Below are 22865 nucleotides of genomic sequence, written 5' to 3' on the forward strand. Positions count from 1 at the left end.
CTGTTTATAACCAAAGATATTCTCTGAAACATAATCAGACTCCAGCGCTTCTCTATATTTTTTTTTTGAAAAAGGGTCAAAAATGTCCTTAAACTATTTGAAAGGAATAAAAATATTTTTTGTTTATAGTTTGATCCAAAAATGTCCTTGTCGTTAATATTTTTGTTCAGAAATATTTTTATTGTTATTTAATGGGTCAAAAATATCCCTATTATTACAAAATGGGTCAAAATGCCCTTTTTCGAATAATTTTTTTTTTGAAAAATAAATAAATCTTATTCCTTAAAAAAAATATTACTTTTAAGGAACTCAATTCTCGTTTAACTTGATCAATAGTTTATCACAAGTCTTTGTGGAAGGATATTCCACATATACTTGTGTGTGCATTTGAAAACAACAAACACTGAATAACCATTCTTGGAAATGAATAGCAAAATCACATAGCATACAACAATATACCCAGTGAAATCTCAAAAATGGGGTCTGGAGAGGATAGGATATATGCAACCCTTACCACTACCTCATAGAAATAGAGAAACTGATTCTGAAAGACCATCGGCTTAAAAGTCACAGTCCCAAGTAAAATAGAAAAACAATATATATAGCATACCAGAAACATGAACATCAAAAACTAGTAAATGGACTAGTAACGAGAAATTATTAGCATTCCCCAATAATTTATCGGTCTAATATTTACTACTCTCAGCAGAACTTCGTATTGGACAATCTGATGCAGAAATATCTGTACAAGCATTTATAAGTTCAAAATGACTATGGCATTTGAACTACCATAACCAACCGCTCTTGAGACATGCAGATTTTGACTAAATAAATGCTAGAGACCAACAAAGAATAATAAAAGAAGGGGAAAAAATAAGCAGCAAAGCAACTCCCTTTCTAACAGGAAAACCAAGGGAGCATATGACCCCAATTCAATCTTAATAAATAACCTGGGAGAATTTTTTTTACAAATCAAAAACAGGCCTGCAACTTCCCCTTGCAATCATTTAAATGAAGTGAAGCCAAAACGAACTGCTACATCTGCACCTAAAGTTAGCTGGATCAAATTTCAGCCAACATGATGTTCCTGGCAAAAACTTGCACATTTACAACCTCAGTATACACTGTCAATTACCTTCCTATGTACAACAGCTTAAAGAGACCCACCAATCTCCCATCCCAAAAGCCAAAATCCCTCTACAATGACCGACAACAACATATGTGACCAACTTGTTCCCGAGTCCTACATCTGGAGCCACTAGGCACTTGCACACGAAAGATCATATGCTCCATGTCTTCCGGGAAGCGCCAATACACAGATCCTTCTGTTTCCTTGGATCTGTTCCAAGCCAGCAATCTTATCAGCGGTTACTGTGCAACGTGGAATATCACAAATTCATGTTGCTCCCCAAGCGGATTGAAACCATTCAGGTTGTCCTTTAATTGCCCCTAAGAAGCCAAGTATATTTTTAGAATACAAAACACACATTACTAATCCCAGAATCACCCCCGACTAATCATGGTTTTCAAGCTCTCTTCAGAGAGTGTCCATGAAAGCAAATGTCCTCCAGAATCTCCACTCAACAACTGTTTCAGATCACTAGTAAGGTGGAGGGCAGTTACAGGATGCTTATGAAACTTTAGTACCTTGTGAAGGATCAACCTATACTCTGGTACTCTATCCACGAGTCCTAACCCTCCGGTAGGATTCCCACTTGATTTACTTTGGGCACTGTCCTCGCAAGAGCAATGCACCATTCTCCAAATTTTAATGGCTCCACTCTGGTGGCCTGAAATATACCAGTTAGTTTCCAGCCAATCAGAGAATGTGCAACCAGCAAGTGAAAGGATGAAGTCTGACGGAAGCTGTGATGTATTGATGACAGCAAGGCAATCCCCATTGATGTTCCAAACAGCAAGCATTACACCGGCAGCAGTAATAATTTCCCCAGTCAGATCATTCACGTAAATTGCTGAAACAGGAGCAGGTAACTCAGGAAGCTGCCTAACAAAAACCATGGAGCTAAGGTCCCACAAGATAACAGTGCAGTCCTCTGATCCACTCACAATCATCATGTACGGCTGACTAACTTGTAGGCATGTGATTTTGCCCGTATGAGCACAGAGAGTCTTCTCCAACTGCAAGCGCCTTACAGAACGGGGTGCCTCTTTACCAATCCTCCAAACACAGACTAATCCCTCATCAGCCCCTGTAACTAGAATGTGGCCATCATGACTAGCACTGGCACACTGAATCTGGTTCCCTCCATGAAGATTCTCGTGAGTGGAGAGAAGCCTATCTTGATCATAGCTAATAAATCTCAAACTGCGGTCAGGAAAACCCCAGGCAACATATTTAATGAATGTTCTAGGCTTCAGCAAGGTATTTACTCCTGCCACAAGGATTTTGTCACCAGATGTGACAATCTGAGATATAGAAGATGAGATTTTACGAATTTCGTGTGGAACAAGATGTTGAGAGTACTTCAAAGGGTGAGGAGGAAGCTTCCGATTAGTTCTCCTCTTGGCATGGGGTTTGAGGAATAGTTGTTTTGGTGTTTGCCCAAAGTGATTAATTTGAGCAAGAATTGAGGCTTTCATTGCTGGATCACTAACCGAGTCAATGTCAACACTGCCTTCGTAAGTGTAGTGATAGAACACATTAACTGCTTCTTCAGCTGCCTGACAACAACAAAACATTTACAGCTTATTTTTCTATTCAAGAAGAGAGCGAGCCATACCAAAAGGGGTAAAATAATATTTGACTCTCATATTCTTACAAATAATTTGAGAAATGGTAAAAAGAATGCGATAATTTATCTAGGAAATGCAATGACTTTGACACAGAAAGACGAATAATTGACAGTGAAAGAATTGATCAGTATTCCAAGCAATATGTTGTTTAGTGCTTGCATAAAACACAAAGCAAATCAAAATTCAAATCTAACAAGTAAAGCATAGAAGGAACCTATGTGGACTGTATGGAGAGAGAAATAGGAAAGCTTTTGATGGAACAGAAATGATTTTAATCATTTGAGGAGTAACCTCTTATTCCTTAACTCACTTTGGTGCATCCATGAGGTTCCTATGTGTACAAGATCGGATATCGTTTCTAGAGAATCATATGTTTTTGTGAAGTTTCCTACATGTTGGTAAACTTCTTGTATATGGGCGTTTGTTTCCCTTCATCAATAAAAATTTATTACTTGGTGGAGGAAAACATTGAAAGAACCTCATATTCACATATTGATGTAATCGAGATGCAATGACAGAAGAAGAGAATATCTAAACACTTACTTTCCCTCTCTGTTTGTAACCAAAGATTAGGTCTATCCAGTGATGCAGATTCTCTGAAACATAATCAGACTCCAGCGCCTCTCTATGCTTTTTAATAAACTCTCTAACACTACCTTTAGCCCACGGAGGCAATACAACATCGCCAACCTGGTGAAGAACCATACACTATTAGGAGACTTGTCTGGATTAACAAGGAAGTTGTTCTTCTATTTAGACAAATTACTTCTCACAAAAAGAAGACTATCTAAAAAGAATACAGAGAAGCAAGACAAACCTTCTCTCCGGACTGTTTCTCACCAAGGTCAAGATCAAACATATTCTCCAGGAACTCTGGCATATAAAAGAACTCTGGAATTAATTCTTTAACATCTGATGTATTGCCTTTCCCTGCAGCACTTAGCCATGTGTCCTTTATATTATTGAAAAGACGATCAGCATGATCGAATTGACCACCCTGCAGTTTCTGATTTTCAATGCTGAAAGGAGGAAGGCGTATAAGGTAGAATAGGACAATTCCAGCACTAGAGTAGTGAGAACCATAATGGAATTTGGGAACCTCGGGATCATCCCAGCTCTCATATCTGAAACATGGACAAACATAAAATATAACAATCACGAGGAAGTTAAATGATCAAGAAGGGCAAATGATTCCAATAAAATGCAAACTCAGCAGAATTTCTAATTGAGTGGTAAAGCACCAACCTTTTCCTGAACTCCTCTTCACCTTCCGCAGTTTGACAGCCCATTGGTTTATCAAGATTTCGGAAAGTTTGGGGATCTGAGAAATTCAGATTCTCACTCTCATAATCTGCTAAAATCCAGGGGAACACAGGATACTGGGTGAGATCACTATAACCACGCCCTGCAAGCGTGTTGAGGTGCATGAGGTACTGGAAATTGCTAATTTCACCATTTTGCCATCTCTTAGAGAATGAACTTGCCATAACCTTGAAAAGACGGCTCCCTTCATTGCCATCTGGTTTTACGGACCCTGATATTGTCGTGTCCAACCTGTAAAATAGGTAATGACTTCCTTGAAGCTCAAACACTTGTCAAACTTAAAAGACAACAAAGAGAAAGATTTATGAAGATTGATTAAAGCAAAAGGATAAATCAATTAAGCACAAAGTCAGTTGATTTAACCCTGTGTTCTTTAATCACAAAAATAACCTACAAACTGGTACACCTAATCCGTAGGAAACCATCCACAACACTGTACTTAATACCATCATAGCATTCCAGAAAGGAGCCATGTTGGTTTGCAGCTATGTATAATTAATCTTTGGTGACCATATTGAAAAGTAATCAAAATAAGAGTGGAACCAGCAATTCAATTGTTAGATGAGAGAAGCAGAAAACTTGAGCAAATTAGAGTAAAACATACATGGTGTTTCTGGGAAGATTCATGGCCACCAAATTCTTGAAAACCTCTTCTCTCTCCTTTTTGTGAAAAACCAGAAGATCATTGCAGCCATCCATGCTAAAGATTTCAATGGCAACAGGCCGAAGTTGATAATCACGCTTTAAAATCTCATGAACACTGTCAAGCTTCCACATATGCCAAGGATGGGGCACATTACCACTATTACAAACCTTTTCCTTTCCCCATGCGCCACCATTATATGCCCATGCCCGTCCCCCAACATAGGCCTTTGTTGTTACAGCCCAGGAAGAACTTGACTTTGAGTGGGAGTCCATGCTACACGAAAAATCCTTTTTTACACCTAAAGCCTGATCAATTATAGATGGATCATCTTCACATTCTTTTTCACATATGCACCCAGAGTCATCGATGTAAAAATTCTCAATGATGTACAATGATAGTTCTCCAATCAGAAATATACCATCATGTTTATCAAGACCAACCACTCTCTCGCAGTTATATTTGTACTTTATTCTCTCAGAAGGTTCCAGATGAGGTCTAATCAAGTATTCACCATTATCACTTAGTTCCTTCTCCGGTTTGTCCTCCTGTGTTCTTGTTTCATCAGCTTTTAGAGAAGAAGATTGCCTGGGAGATCCTAGATCCGACTTCCGTTGAACACTCTCAGCTTTTTGAATGGAAGCACTACTCGACTTGGGTCCAAGTTCAAGAGCAGAGCTGAGACTTGTTTCATTGATGCTACTATCATGGTCATCATTCCATCCAGCTCTACTAGAAGCTGCATCTCTAACATCATCCGAGTCTTTGAAAGTTGATCCATCATAAAGCTCGCTACTGAAAGAGTCCTGTTGTGGATTTTCACTCATGAGATTGAAAAAAATATCAGACTCACCGTCAGAGGCATTAGCTTCATCCTCAGTCCTCTCCTTTGAAAGTTCTAGCCTTCCTAACTCAAATTGTCCAGTCAGAACATTTTGGATAGTGTCAATTGTTAATTTGCACCGCTCGAGCTTCTTCCGCATCCTATATGGACCTTCAATGGGGCAAAGCTGCCACTCAGGTTCTTCACTATGAGAGGACTTAGTCAACGGGAAGATTCCTCGATCATGGACAAGTTGTTGTAGATGAGTCTGCCACTCACTCTCTGCATGTAGCACCCACCCATACTTATCCTGGCGAATAACTCTTAGTTCAGTGGCCACTGCATCGCGAACCAACTCAAGAGCAATTCTTCGTTCATTTATCTGCTCCCAATGTCTTCCATCCAACTTTGAGATCTCCTTTAGTTTCCTCCCCATTTCTCTCTTACGTCGACCATCCATGCCTTTAATCCTCACCCCAGGAAACTTAGCTGACCCAGTAATATACTGAACCCACATAATGGCAGCACACTGTTCCAACACTTTATTAACTTCATGTTCAGAACTATGAAGCCACTCAAAAAATGCAGGTAAGTTTCCAGTTAAGAGCTTATCAAAACCACCATGAAGAACATCCAAAGGAGGTCCTTGATTCGGTTTAGAGACAAGAAAGTCTTCAAGTGCAGCCCTTCGGTGTACTAGGAGATACTTGAGAATATCAATAGCCATGTTCTGTGCATGACGCCTATGATCGCGAAGAAGAGAAATTAGATTTATGCAAAGACAGCAATTCATATCAGTGTCAATGTTGCTGGGACAAAATATTATCCTTCTATTAGCTACTAGCAACTGTAATACCGTGCAAACATCAATTCCACTATCCTCTGAGGATGGGTTCAAGGGTACTCTTTTCTTTGGTTCCACTTGCAAACCTAAAGAAGAAAGTAGTTCGTCTTCTCCTATGGTTATCAAGAACAATGGGAGGAAAGAGAATAAAATCATTCGGTTGGTGTTCTTCAGAATCGCATGTACATAGGCATCGAGTTGTCTACTTCCTCTACCAATGGACAGGATCCCTTTCCCAGTTGGAGCAGCTTCTTCAACGCGCCCATCCTTATTAGCCAATTGTAGCATAGACAACAAGAACTCCAGAGTCTTCAGTACACCAGCAGGCCGAGGAAAAGCACCCATATAAACTCTATCAACTATCAACCAGCATAATGCTTCCAAGTTAAGAGACCAACGGCCCTTATCCAACTTTTTCTCATCTTCTTCATCATCCCTCAAAAGACGCCTTTCGAGGAAGTTCAGTAGTCTAGTGATGCACAATCCCTGAAATACCAAAACAGATTCAGCATCAACATACAATGGAGCACTCTCCAAAATACCCTCGATGACAGGTACCGCCTTCACTTGTTCAGTTACCAAACCAGACAAAACCTCTGCCATAAAATCAAGAACAGCTGTAGCTCCAGCGGAGCATGGCCCTCCACCATACCCACAGTCGTCTACCTCAAGAAGCAAATTTGAACCAATCATAAACATTGTGTTTGCAGCAGATTGTCCTTGAGAAGCGGATTTCATCTCAGGAGAGGAATCCAATTCACTGATAGATGCAGCAGACTCCATCAGGGGGGTTGATGCTAGGTTGACTTTTGATTCACCTCCCATCCAAGATGTCACCACTGGAGACGTGGAAGAGGTTAGCGCCGTTTGGGAGTAGGATCTCTCCGACAATATAGGTGATTCCAACATATTAAAGGATGCTGAACTCAGTGAATCAGTTTGCTGGACGGGATCTACTGTGAGGCTCACATTGCGGAAGCTATGATGATTGCTGCTGGATGTTACAGCAGACACATGGTCAACAACATCATTGTCTATAGTTGCAACGGCTTGTGCTTCTTCCTGTACTGCTTTGTCAAAACCTGGCTGGGATGAAGTAACATCAATATCTGTTGTACCTACATTGTTCGACATCACCGGCATATCTTCAGAACTTGTACTAGTCTGTCCCTGAGGAAAGCTTCCTATACTTATAGAGGTCTTCGCCGACTGTTCCTGTTCATGAGGCAAACTAGAGAAAGTATTTTGGGAGCTACTAGTTTCATCACCATCATTTAAGGTCTTCTCTTCCCCTGTTACAGAAAGTTTTTTAGCCATTTTCACAGCTTGTGCAGCCCTACATGTCAAAGAACAGAAAAAAATGAAAAGCAAGCAAAGAATTCCTTCAATAAGTCAAATATAAATAACTATAAGCATACAGGAAGGAAATTTTGAATGAACCTGACACAAGAAAAATAAAGGTCGATGCAACTTTCAAGAAAATCTGCTCTTCGGCAAACGGCTGAGAAAGAAAGACACATTTTTGCAAGATCAACCATGAACCTAAGGACAGAGGTAGCAGCAGCAGGCGCTGAAGCCTCTCCACCCATCAGCCGTGCCGCATAAGTTTTGTGCATAAGAGCTTCACCCTGAAGCTCTCCAGCTATGTCAGTATTGTCTTCTGCCAGCTCTGCAACAACTCCAGCACTGATCTGGGAAAGGTTGCCAGTTTGATGGGCAAGCATTGCCTGCATAGACAACCTATCAAAAGTTGCCTTTGCCATAGCAATCACAGATTCCAACAGCTCAGTAAACTTCAGATCTCCATAAATGCCATCACTTGGCATTAGGGCATGAAAGTCTAGCATCCGAACTTCAGGTAGTCTTGGGTATACAGGCTTGCCAAAAATAAGACAAAACAGGATATAGTATATATCAGGGGAGTCATAGAAACTTGGAAGTACTCTTGCCAAACCTTGATAGCCTCCACTCGAGCGAAATTTAAGTGCAAATGTTGGAGAAGACACAAGACACACGCCAAGAAGAGTCATGACCCACCTCATACTTGTAGGATGTACAGCTTCATCAAGAAAATAAGTTATTAATTTTGATGAAACAATTTTGTGCCACTGCTCAAGCAAATCCTCTGATTTTATTGTCACTAGCAGATCAATCAGCATCTCAAGCAACATGTTCCTTACAATAACATGCTTCCCCATAGATTCTCTCATAATTTGATGCCGTGATGTTAGCTCTGGTGGATCAAATGTCATTATCACAAATCTAACCACTTGCTCCAGTTCAGAGGGTAAGAATCCATCTTCCAATATAACACCTAACAATACAACTAATTTTTCTAGCACCGGTACTTCCACATCACCTCTTTGTAAAGTTACTAGTAAATGTTGAACAAGATTAATTCTGCGCAGAATTGTCAGATTATGATTCCTATACCAATGCATTGAAACCAGATGCTCAAGGAAGCCCAGTAAAGCAATCTGTATTGGAATTGGGGCCGTTACCCAAACAGTCCAGTCCAATAAAACATGCTCAACCATATCAGCATTTGAAAGAACAATGCAATTAGATGTTTCAGTTGGCATTTCAGCATTTTCAAGCTCAGAAATTTGACTCAAGGAATCTTTAGGTGCAGAAAAATCATCCATGTCTCCATGAGATCCAACTGAAGAAAATTCTTCCCGGAATTTGGACAAAGTAAGGTCTTCAATGCTTCCTTCATTGACGGGTGTGGCAGGTGGCAGTGTCTTCTGGGAACTATAGAACTTCTTTGGTTCAGAGAAAGAGGCCTCACATGCAGCAATCTGGAAAAAGATTTCAAGCGATTGCATGTCAAATAATGGCATTCGCCGGTGCAAAAAGAGAGCAAGCAGATGGTATCCCCTGTATTGCTGCATGTCTCTAACATTCTGTGGATTTTGATGAAGAGCACAAGCAAGTAATGTCAAAGCCATGTGCAGCATGTCCCTCGTTTCAGCTGCTTCTACAAGAGCTAGAATAACAGCCATGCCACCAATGGAACGGATTGTCTCACCGATAACACAATGCTTGCAAATATAGATATCCCCAATAAGTCGTCCAAAGCGTGGTATACCTGTGGATAATCAGGACTTAGGAAATCAAAGAGAGAAAACCAATGAAATAAATTGTAATTCTCACTTTGATTTGAGAAATTTACCAGCAACAAGAAAAAACAAAGATTAAATTAATCTACTCACCTCCAATAGGAGAAGCGGCAGCTGACATTGGATCAACCAGATTGAGCACAGAGAATGTCCCAGAAGCTCGAAGTAACTCTGTACTTGTCCCATCAAATGCAAAAATGAGCTTCTTACCAGAAAGTTGAAGGGAGAGATTCCCTAATTTGTCCAAATCCCACACAAATCCACTCCGATCACACTGAACACTCCCTGGCTTTCCTGCATTATCTGGCTTTTGTGGGTTGGAAGCCAGAGGCAAGTCAGCATCCAAAGAATCTAAAATTGCCATGCTGCCACCACCACAGGCCTGATTAGGAACAAATTGCAGCAAATCTGTGTCCTGGAAGAGACCCCTATACCCTCTTCCAAGAATATACATAAAGCAGATTGAGCCAGGGGAAAGAACTTCTTCAAAAAGATAGCAAGATCTAAGCTTCCATGACAAGTCACTAACCCGTGCACAAGCAACCGGGGTACCAACAATCACCTGCAATGACTTGCCAGCTGGAGAAGGAGAATATCCTAATCGACCTGTGTGTCTTAACTTTCCATTGAGGTAAACATAAGCAAAGCTAGACTGAAAGAGGCCAGCCAGCGCATTTGGTTTGCTATGCACAACAGCGAGGTGATGCCACCTCCCTTCCTCCAATTCTAGTCCTGAAAATGACAAAGAGGAAGAATTGCTAGTTGCAAGGGTGAGAACACCATCCTCCTGCAGACGAAGTTCGGCATAAAAAGTGCTTGAATGGTCTACTGCTCCAACAGAAAATATCCTCAGGACATGTGGCCCATGATGCTGCCCACCTACGCCTTGCCCTTTAGTGTATCCCGTTTTTGAAGCATCATTCTCCTTTGCCTGTGACTTGAATAAATTTCGGAACTGAAACCAACAAATAAAAGAATAACCAGCGGCAGGTGGCCAAGACCTTTCTCCCAAGGGCACTTGGATTGAAGCACTCCCAATCTTGCTCATGTTCATCTCGACAAACGGTGCTAGGGAGACATCTTCTGAGGCCATATCCTCTGTAAGAATCAACCTTTCCATCATATCAACTAGATAACGACCCGAATTGGCTAGTCGCATCTGCAGAATGTATCTAACAAGCACTCGAAGTTCAGATGCAGACAACCTGCCATCATGACTATTGTTAGTTTATGTATCTGCACACTAACGCAAACAACAGTTGCCAGCAATGTAGGAAGCATGGACAACACTTTAGGTAGAAACGATATTACATATTCAAGGACAAACAAAGAAAGTGTCCAAAAACAAAATAGGCATGTTCCTTCCTGAAATGCTTTTAAAGTCAGAACCTCAGCTCATTCATTTAGAACACCTCCGTCTTTCTACTAGACAGAAAAAAAGACACTTCCCGGCACTCAGAAGGATGGGAGGCTAGATTGAGTGGAATTTGTAGAGTATCATATCTTTTGTTGATTCTTTACCTATTGGCATACCCCTTGTATACGGCCATTTGGTCATATGTCTGAATGAACTTGATCAAAAAAAAAAAAGGATGGTCATGGTGATTGATAAGAAATGACTTTGGACCTAACTCAACCCCAAAAGCTAGCTCATGAGGTGAGGATTTCCCAAGACCATATAAGGAGACCAAGAAATCCACATCCCACCGATGTGGGACAATTCAACACTCCCAGGCCTGCAAAATAGAGCTTGGACAACATATTTTGAGGGCCCAAAACTGAGAACCAAGCATTGGGATGAGTCAGGCCCGAAAACCATGATAATAAATGGACGTTGGACCTAACTCAACCCCAAAAAATAGTTCATGAGGTGAGGATTGCCTAAGACCATATAAGGAGACCAAGAAATCCACATCCCACCAATGTACGCCAATTCAACAATGATGATGGTGTTGACACAGCATGGAAAAAATTTCATCCAACGAGTCTTTCATAATGCATAACACTGGGTTAGACTTGACCATAAGGATTATACTTCAAGTTTGTTTGTTTGTTTTTTAGAATTGGCAACTTTGTATACTTCAGCATTTAAGGATATGCCAGAGACCTTTTTAAAAAAGAACAAAAAACAGAAAAGTAATACTTACAAGGATCCTAGGAATTCTAGAAATTGATCAGAATCCTCTAATCCTATCTGTTTACACCAAAAAATAGAGATACAACGCCATTCCATTTAACCTTGTGAATGGAATTGGATATATCTTCAAAAAATTTGATATTCCTCTCCTTACACACTGTCCCCCAGATGCAATGTGGGATTAGATTCCACCAAATCTTATGTCTTGCTTACTTCAAGTTTTATTGATAGTACTATTTTGAAAATTTTGTTGTCTTTGTATTCAAAAGGAATGAGCAATACCACTATCTGTACAATACACGAAATATATGGAGTACGTTAATTAATCCTTTTTTAGAAAGAAGTGTGTTAATTAACCTTTGGTGTGATAGTCATTAAAATTTCTGTTGAGATACATTAAATATATGGAGTATGTTCTTTACACCATTGGTTTGATGGTCATTAATTTAGTATTCCTTGTTAAGATGAGACTATTTTAGATACATTTGCAAATTAAACTCCTTTAATATTAACACTAATTTTGCACTTATCCAAAACCTGTCTCTGTGTCCCAACACGAGTAGTTTACATCTTTATGACTTGGTCAATAGCAGTCGAGTGTCATTACCTGTATGCCCCAAGAACTTCGATGATATTCAAAGCGTGAGAAAGTATCGGCGATGACCCCGATAGGAAGGGGTAAATTGTTTCAAGGAGAAGTTCCACGCAACCTGACGATCATCAACTATTAATATGGGATTAGAACAGAAAGATTGACAGAAAGTAAAATCTCTTCTTACCTACAGAAGTAAGGTTTTCCTGGTTGTAGGCGCTAGCACGAGCAAGCTTATCAACAAGGCTTAGTACCTCTAATTGCAGCTTCGGAGTAAACAGCAACAAAGCACGCAAGAGCACCCTCACAGCACCAGCATTATAGACACGTTCCATGTCAGGGACAAAAGTTCCAGATGGGGTAACTAGAATAAATCCAGTTGTTTCCTCATCAGAGGCATTAGATAATGTGGCACCCTCAGACATCATGAAGGGAGGAAGCACCATCTCAAGAGCAAGCTCCAACAATAGCTGTACAACTTGTCGTTCACAATCAACACTTATCAAACCAGAATCAGACAGAAGATCGTAGAATGTCTGAGAAGATACGACTGCGTGCATCTTTGTCCTGTTAATAGTGTTATCACAAACAGCTGCTGTAATTAGACGTAACAAGTATGTGAACACTTTAAAGTAAATTGTCAAATTTGACTGATTTGCGGGTTCTCCATCACTTTGAAAACCATGAAGTGTGGTCAACAAAAGAGAGAACCCAGTGGCTTCACCAAAGACCCTCTGAGCTGAACTATTAACTCCTAGGATGCGCCATAAAGCTCCGAAAGTGTCACACTTAGCATCATTATGAAGTGTGTAATGAGTTCCCAAAGCACTTGTAATCATCCCACTTTTTGAAATGTCAACCAGTGCTCCTAACTCCTCCGGATGGGCCTAACAGAAACAGATACCGTCAACCTTTGTTTGCAGCAAATGTTCAAAACAAGGCATAATCTAGGATCAAAAAATATGCAGGGGAACCAATACAACTTATATGACTAACAAAAGACGTATCAGATATACACGCCAGTATGAACTTAATCTATTATTACAGTACAAGGGAGGAACTTATAAGCTAAGAGGACTATACTAGCAACCAACTGCTGAAGAGGTAGATTGCCAGAAACTAAAACTTAAAGAGATAGCAGCTATTTTGGAAGGCACCATGTTCTTACAAGAATACCAAAGCTACTTGTTGGTTAATATAACAGTTCAACAATCTTTATGTTTCCAAGTAATTTCTAGCTCTGTCTGCATCCTCTTCACACTTGCAAAAGCATATCGACAATCAAGAAACGTGGTTATATCAGCAGGAATTTTATTTTCCAAATGATTTCATGCTAAGCAACCTGATCTGAAATTTCACCAATGGTACAGTTCACTTCATCAACTACGGAAGAACATATTTAGAAATAATACAAACAATATGCATCAAAGTAAGTAAGATCCATCAATTTTAGGCGGGACTTGAAAGTTTGGTAGCTTTTAGAATAGTAACTTACGGAACTAGGATTTGTAAGAAAAGTAACTCTAAAGATTTAACATTGATAATTCATCAAATGCCAGGCACAAAAAATATAAGAGCACTTTTGGTGATTACTACAATATAAATATTCAGATTTTACCTGTGCAACATCTTCAATAATTAAGCATGACAACACCCTAAGGACACCTGGACGATGAATGTCAGATGCCAAGAGAGGGAGTATAATAGTCACCCCACTAGCTGATCGGAATGATGCTTGATTTACTTCTGCTTTCTTCAACAATGATACCATACAGTCCCAGGCAACTCCTACTATGCCTTCAACTTCAAAAAGACGGAACTTATCTGAATCAGATTCCGCTAGTTTGGGTGAAGAAAGTATAGCATTCTTATTGTCCAAGTGTTTCTTAAAACTGCTTGAGCTTGAACCTGATTTCCTCTCTAAATGATTAGGGTCATTAGCATGCTGCTCCGAACCACAAAGAAACTTGTGTTGTTTCAGATCCTCCAGCAGAACCTCCAATACACCAACTTCCCTTAGAACTTTCTTGTATTGTTGATCGAAGGATAAGAGCTTAACAAAGAAAGACAAAATGGTATGCTTCAAATCGGGTGTGATTGGTTGCTGCAACAAACAACAAAGTGAAAGCAACTCTTGCTCAGGTATGCAATTTACAACAGTCACTGCATATTCAAGTATCTTCAAAATTATCTCTTGCAAGGATGGTGGGAAGCCATCCATGTTAAGGATCAACAAAGGCACGGTCCGTAACTGCTGACAAAGCTTGTAATTGTCAAGATGGCTTGAGAATATTTTGAACATCCTGTTGAGTACTTCACCCTGCAGCGTCCGGCTATCAGCCTTCAGAAAAATGTCTTGCAACATCTGAACAGCTTCCAGGTCTTTAACTTTGTCATTATCCTTATCCCAAACATCATCAACGATTCTGTCAGATGATGACGTACGACTTCTACCATGCCCACTAGGCTTAACATGAGAAGCTTTTAAGCCAGATGCACCAGTAGGTCCAGTTTGAGCAAGACTAACTAGTACATCAAGTAACCTAGAGAGTGTAGGGGACACATCTTGTGATAAAGTCTCCCCTCCTTTTTCCTCCAAATCGCTTTTACCCACATGATTAGCCAAATGTGGATGATCTGAAGTAACTCCTTGATCAGGAAGGAACTTAAAATGGGAATTCTGATCTTGACCCTTTGCGAGAACTAAAGCAAACTGAACCAAGAACTGATAACCATGAGCATTGTGAATATCCTCCCTAAGCCTGATCCCACCAGCCTCTACAGGTCAAAGTTTTCTAGAATCAGCAACAAACAGAGACAAAAAATAAGGCTATGAACGGATAAAGGACCCAACGGATTATTTTCTGGAAGTATAGTCTGCAGAACCGCGGAACGGTGGCCCAACAGTTTAAGAGGACATTTCAAGCCTTCAATAATCACATGAGGACATTGGCTACAAGAAGAAAAAGTAAGTGAGTTACCTGGCCTATACGACAATTCAACACACTCAAGAAGCAAGTCCACAATGCTCATCGTATAGGCAGAATCTCCACAATCAGGGTTAAAATCCTTAACAGCCAAGAGAAGAACTTTTATCTGAGGCATCAAAGATGATGAGCATCAGCAAAGAAGCGCAAAGAATATCAAATTCCTGAGTACAAACAGTGCAGTGCTAAATGATAATAACTCTGTAAACAATGATACAGATAATGATGTATACACAAACTTCACCACAATATTCCGACATTCATTTTACAAATGGTAAAATATATTCAGCAAGTCACCAAGAAAAAAGAAAGTAATTCCTGACTCAAAAAGAATGAAAAGAGGCACATTGCTCATGTAAATTATATATGAGTATCTTGAACGCTGAACAAGCTCAAAGTGACTCCTTTATTATTAAAATCAGAAAGAACAAAAGAAAAAGAGACTTCACACTGAATCATGACAGTACAACATCCAAGTTAATGCATCCAACTTAACAATCAAGCCGTGGACATCAATGTTTCAATTAAAAGCATCATCAACCAAGTGTGCACTGTGGCTTTACTAAATTGTGCATATTACCTGCTGACACAAACCCCAAAGAAAGATTAAGCATACAAAGGCTTTAAATCTCTTGACAAGTACAAACAAGAGTATTTCAACGCGTTCTGAAGAAAATGCAGACAATACAAGGACTTCTGAATATTAGCCCACTTGTTATCAGATATTAAGCCCTCAGTATAATGATGGGATAGCTTTTCTTGAATCTCAAAAGCACTCAAGAAACAACTACAGAAAGTAGTTTCTCAAGAACCTATCACTACAAGCATGTTTTCCTTCGAGAACACAAGTATAGAAAAGATTCCCAAATTTGATGGTTACATATGATGATTGAGACAAGCACCTAAGGGTAAAGAAATCCTATAAAGGACTTCTCAAAATGAAAATTTGTTGCACGGAACCCAAGCCTTCTTGAGGAGAGACTAGAATTTATCCACACATAAGAGAGGAATAACCCTTGCGGAGAAACAGAACATAATCATCAATGAAAAGATCTAAAATGGTTGAACCAAATTCTTATCCAACATCCCGAGAAAATAACCTGCATTAACCTTTCAACAGAGAACAAATACCAAATCTAAATGAAAATAAAGAGATATCCAATTGAACTGTTAGTTTTCATATTCACAAACGAGATTTTTAAACACACACTGAAGTTCACTTTGGATATGTGTTTCCATATTTCATGTACGCCTCAAATATTGAACAACAAATCAATATAACAGCATTTCATCAATTATGAAACAGCAATCCTAGAGTCTGGCAAAAAGCTTGTAAATGCTCATGAAATTTGTGTACCACCTTCAGAGATAGTATAGATCAATCAAATGATCTTATGCTCTGGAAAGCAGGATACATAATTAAGCCTTATCTAACCTTATTCATAGATCCGCAAAGGAAAAAAAAAATCCACTTTTGCAAAGGACCAAAACGTAACAAAAAGAACTGTATAAGATCACAACAAACTATTTAAACACATCATTAGCTAGAGTACAAGTTAGAAAGGCATACCAAATGATGCTTCCGAATATACTTGGCAGTGCTACCATTGTCATTACCCAGAAGAAGACCAAGAATCTGGAGAGTAAACAATATAGAACAGAAAGAGAATCAAGAACTGAAATTTGATCATATAATTGAAAAAGAATTACTCCCACTGCTTCAGCATGCTGAATCTCTTTTACAGCTGCAAAGATAAGCTTTACCTGCATAGCATGTCTGTGTAACTGAATGGTATGCAGTGGCACGAGGCCTTCCTTATACTGAGAAAAAGCAACTAAAGAACCATTGGCAACCATTTGAAAAAGTAACATAAGGGAGTTGTCTTCTATCAAACTTTGTGCAGCAGAAGGGTGGGCGGCCAATGCCTTCATAATATGCACCACACTTCCTTCAACCTGCATGGATGAGAATATCTGACGTCTGAAAATTCATACAATTAAGCAAATGAAGAGACAATATTGAAATTTAGCTTCAAGAAGGTCTGATTATCCTCAAATAAATCACAACTCTTGACAACATAATACAATGTTTGTTTTGAACTGCACAGACCGGAAAAATTCAAAAAGTTATAACAAAGAAAGAACATTCAAGGAAGGTACCTCAAGCCGGCGGCTTGATTCCATGTTATCCTGATTTGCCTCTGTCAGTATCAATTCCTCATCATTACTAACTTTTTGCCTCAGATATCCCTCATTAGGACCAAGAAGAGAGTTGAGAATATGAATGAGACAGCACAAGATTCCAGAATCAAGGAGAGATTGTTTGTCGACAGGCTGTAGATACATATATATTTGTTACAATTGGGAAAGTTTGATTTACATCAAAGAACTAAGTTTCTTCTCTATCCTCTCATGAACCTTAAGCACCAAACCATCCCTAAGTTGCTCGGACTCGAGTGTGGATCTAAAGGTCGGATTCTTCATCACATAGGATTCGGGTACATATACAGATCATGGGATGCGACCAATTAATGTATTTTTTTTTTATAACCGGGGTGTTCGGGCTAGGTTTCACGCACCTCGACTAATTCCAAGAGATATCTGCTACCTCTCACCAGCAACAAGTACCAGATAACTCTGTCCACCAAGGGTGGGACAGATAAAAGAAATCACCTAGTTTAGTTTTTTTGTCTCTGTTGGGATTTGAACCTGTCTCATGGTTCCTAACCCACGTCATTGACCACTAGGCTACACCAATGAGTGTAGATAAATGTAGGGCATATAAAGTATATACCTCGATTAATTAAAGCTATTGAGCTAAAACTAATAAAAATTTAATTATTTATAAATACCTTAAATTTATTCATAAAATATCTCGTGTAATAGCAAAACATTCTCATACTCACCTGGCAAAGGTAGGGATAAGGTTTACGTAGATCCCACCCTCACCGGATCCCATTTGTGGGACTATACTTGGTATGTCGTTGTTGACAAATCCAAAAATCAAAACACATATCCAAGCAATCTATACTTCTCGCTCATATATGTAGTCAAAGCACTCAAGGTAAGTTGATCAAATTTGATGTGGATCTCACACCCATGTCATGTCGACATGGGTGCGAAAAGATATTGAAGAGTCCAAGCAACACAATTCATATACGACTGAAATTTAGACTACAATACTAAGTCACAAATTACTACCTTGGTAAAAGTGTATCTATATCTATATTTAAGGTTGCCAATTTGATGAAGATATTACATATGCCAGTGACATTTAAAGACACAAATTACCTAAAGTCTAAATACTACGAAAATTCATTAGCATGAGAGAGTAATCAAAATATTAAGAAGTCAAGAGGCTAGAGGACATACACCAGAGACAAGGACCTCAATTGCATACAACAGACTTGCACCAGGCCGGATACCATCCTGCTTAATATAATCAAAACATACATCCATAGACAAATAAATCAAACTAGGAATTTACTCAGAAGGAAACAAGAATTTCCGATATAAACAGAAAAGTAAACAACCTTGGTAACTTCAGAGAAAAAACTTAACACTCTTTCAACTTCCAAAGATCTTATTTTGCTACTAAGTTTCAGCTTTTCAATATCTGTTACAAAAGCTCTTCCAACAACAAAGGAAAATATGTGCGTCTCTACTAACCTGTAAAAAGAAACAAAGTACTGATTAACAACCATATGCTGACAACAGAATAAAGCATATAAAAATATCATCGGTGTTTCAGTGCATTTGACGGGGTTAGACTAATAATAAGATAACCATGGGCAGCTGTAATTTTCATTTATTTTTTTCAGTGTGGAAGAGAGAGAGGCGTTGACAGCAGCGCAGATTCAGGTGCATGGAGTGGAAAATAAAAGTCAAAAAAAGAAATTGCACAAACAGCTATAACTACAACTTCCATACATAGTAATCAACTGTGCTAATTTTCATTTATTTTTTTCAGTGTGGAAGAGAGAGAGGTGTTGACAGCAGCGCAGATTCAGGTGCATGGAGTGGAAAATAAAAGTCAAAAAAAGAAATTGCACAAATAGCTATAACTACAACTTCCATACATAGTAATCAACTGTGCTACATTTGCCTGTTGCTTCACTAATCTACAGAAAACATCAACAGTCAAGTTCAAGGCCTTTTCCTTCTCCTGAAACAAAGAAAAGAAATGATCCATTAATAACTTTGATGAATAGAGCAAGCATTACTTTATTTCATATATATATATATATATATATATAAATAACCTTTTCCGAGCTTGAGGAGCGGAATTCTTCCCAATATCTCTTAAAATCCAACTCCAGTTCATGTTTGTCACTGTTTTAAATAACAGAACAAAAACAAGGTAATGGAAGATCAGATCTAACACTCCTTAAACATTATTCAACAGGAGCTTATTTCGTATGAAAAATCACTCAAAGTTAACCTGAAAAATCATAGTACAATCTCGAGAAAAAAAGGGTCCACATGATTGGAGGAACTTACAACAGGTTAAACACATTAACTGAAGTCATTGGTGTACAGTGTAGTGACGGGATAGTTACGGCAAAGATCATTCCACCTCTAAGGAGATAGAAGTAATATAGGACTAATATGCTTTGTCATTTGCAAAACTCTCTGTGATAATAATTATACCAGTTTTTCACTCAGTAGTGCAACTAGGAACAGGCAAACACGCAACAAAAGTCCAATTTACTACTACATATACAAAATATTATTCAAGGACAGACATGAAGGAGGAACCATTCAACTACAAAACCCTTGAAACTTAGCAAATGTACTTCAAAAATGCCCCATATAATCATACCCTAAGTTGCTCAGACTCGGGTGCCGGTGTCCGATACAGGTGCGGATCTAGAAGTCGGATCCTCTATGATCTAAATTTTAAGATTCGGGGATACGGATCCATGTATGGATATGGGTCCGGGGATTTGGCTAAAAATAATTCAAATATCTAAAAATAGAGTTATAAAACCTAAATTCTGAGAGATATGTGGAAAACTTGAGGAACTAATATTGATCAAGAGGAGAATCCTGGAAGGAGATAAAAGGGAAGGGAGTGCATAGAAATTTATATATACAAGGTGTTACATTCTATTTCACCTTAGTTTTTGTTTTGATTACATCAATCATTGAATTTGTGCAAAATTTCTCCCTCGAATTTGGTCAAAGTATCCAAACCAAGTTGACCAGATCGGGTACGGATCCCACACACACGTCTTGTCGACACGGGTGTGGCACCGAAAGTGAAGAGTACAAGCAATTTAGATCATACCCATACTTCAGGCCATAATGTCAATAATTTAATTTTACAGATCCACTTGCTACTATAGTTTGATTCACCAACACCTACATTAAAAAAAATAGAAATCCAGTGACACCTACAAATTCAAGTTGTTTTACCACATAGGTTTCTTATTGGTAAATTAGACTTCTTTCCATTAGTTCACAAGCGACAGTGACAAAATGCTCTCGGGGAAATCTTTCATATTCCAGTTAACAAAGGTAAAAGCCAACAGCACAACTAATTCCATGTAAAATCATCAATCATACACTGTGTCCTTACTTGTGAAGAAAAAAAGCATACACCAATTTCATCTTAATTTCAATTTTTAGGTAAGCAGTTCTCTAATATTTATGACACTTGCAGATTTAAATGATTTCAAAAGCAAAGAGAAGGTAGGGACCAGTAGAAATTGACTCCTGAACAGTCATTGAGCCTTTTTTATCAGTAACCATAGAACAAATTTTCCCCACGATTTTGATTGTGGAGGAGAGGGGGGAGGAATCATTGAACTAAAGAGTGCACAAATTGCATGCACTTGATGTAGTTTGTTTGATTGGAGAAAAAAATCATTGAACTAAAGAGTGCACAAATTGCATGGACTTGATGTAGTTTGTTTGATTGGAGGAAAAAAATGTTCTGTTCTCATTTATCACTGATCAATAAATTCAAGTGAAAACTCCTTCATCGAAGCAAATCGCATCTATGTCATAACGATAAGCAGCACGATAAAGTGCACAAGTAGGCAAAACATGACCCACAAACTAGCCAGCCAAATCGAGCAGCAGCTTCATTTGGCACTCAGAAACCATTTCCTCGACAAACTGAAACAGGCCTACTGTTTAGCAAAAATTAAACCTCAATCCAAACTAGTCGAGCTTGGCTATAAAGATAAATTGGTTACTATCCTCAGTATAAATGAAATTCTATGGGAAATATAAATAATTCTGATCATTGACAGGTTAAGATTAACGAGCCAATTTCAACAGAGTGCATTTGAAATTTATCATCCGATTGAACAAAGATTAATGAAAAATAACTCCTCCAATTCAGCACATGGATTGCACGGCAAATCAGAACTAGTCAAAAATATTAAAACTAATTGCAACATGAATTCAAATACAAAAACTAAAAAAATCAATATACACGAAACTAATAATGTCAAACCTTGAAGGGGAGTAGGTGAAGTCTTGTATGGGAAAAGAAACATTGCTATCCCGAAAAGGTGAGGAAGCCGGAGATGAAGGAGATGATGCAGCAGAAGGAGACTGAGCAGCGAGACCGACTTTTTCTTTGAAGTCTTTAAGCAATGTTGCCCATTTCATCGTTTTCCCGACGGATTTCTTAAACCTGCACTACCTCTATCATCAGACGCTACCAACAGCGGATTAAATATCTCCCACAGATCCGGTCCGGAACCTTCTAGATAGATCTCCTTAGCTTAGCTCAATCAATCCTACGGATTGAATCGCACATACAAAATGTGATAGGTACAATATCAATCAATTGATTGAACTAAAAATAGGAGATTCAAAGCAGCAAGATCTATTTAATTAACAAAATTAAAAATAAAAAAGATTAGTTTAGTGAGTAAATTGTAATTATAGTGATCTAGCTTGTTGCTGCTTTGAATATGTACGTTATTTTTCTGGGGGATGAGAAGTTTGAGGAATATTTGTGCCCTAGAAGAAAGGAAGAAAAGGAAGACGAAGACGAAGAAGGAAAGAAGAAAAATGGCAAAGAGTTTTCTCTCTTTCTCTCTCCTCTCGGCGTGCTTGATTTCGGACGGCCTCTCCGCGCCTTGTTTCTCGCTCTAAAGTCTGCTCCTCCTCTCTTTTTACTTTCTCTCTCTATCAATATAACATGAATCGCTCCCTAATATTTCTCCCCTATCTCTAAACCCTCTACCATAAATCTCTTTTTTCTATTACCACGTCAGCTGTGGGATCCACGTCTACCAGTTCTCCACGTGGCTTCATGCGATGATTAACCCCAACGTGACGGCCTCTCTCTCACCCTACATTTTAAATTTTGAATATTAAAGCATATATTATACTATTACTACCCCTTTTTTATTTCAAAAGTATTGGGGTCATTTGGTAAATAGTTAGAGTTGTAAATTTATTAGTAATATATACGTTAATTATGAAGAATTTTATGTAAAAATTAGTTATTTAAGTATTAATTATTTTACTTTTTATTCTACATAAAATTATACATAACTTATATGTATATTATTTATGTAAGTTTTTAAATTGCAAATCAAATATCATATTAATTTTATATAGTAGTCCTAATCAATTATCAAACATGATATTACTTATGCGGATTTTAATACATA

The 22865-nt window shown here is 38.6% G+C and overlaps 1 protein-coding gene across 1 annotated transcript; it reads right to left on the reverse strand.

Annotated features, from left to right (window-relative positions):
• Positions 1-639: 639 nt before the first annotated feature.
• On the reverse strand, positions 640-22398 carry LOC129882792 (protein SPIRRIG). Its single transcript, XM_055957237.1, has 19 exons — positions 21692-22398; positions 19488-19557; positions 19305-19390; positions 18759-18894; positions 18598-18654; positions 17386-17559; positions 16990-17181; positions 16796-16861; positions 15220-15334; positions 13857-15016; positions 12426-13125; positions 12254-12356; positions 9603-10714; positions 7828-9478; positions 4682-7723; positions 4000-4308; positions 3572-3878; positions 3298-3444; positions 640-2682 (listed from the first exon to the last, which is right to left on the reverse strand). Exons 1-19 carry the CDS (start codon positions 21847-21849, stop codon positions 1504-1506), a joined length of 10764 nt encoding a protein of 3587 aa, XP_055813212.1. The 5' UTR covers positions 21850-22398; the 3' UTR covers positions 640-1503.
• Between the last annotated feature and the right edge of the window lie 467 nt (positions 22399-22865).

This window comes from Solanum dulcamara, chromosome 3, assembly GCF_947179165.1.
Source record: "Solanum dulcamara chromosome 3, daSolDulc1.2, whole genome shotgun sequence".
Lineage (NCBI taxonomy): Eukaryota > Viridiplantae > Streptophyta > Magnoliopsida > Solanales > Solanaceae > Solanum > Solanum dulcamara.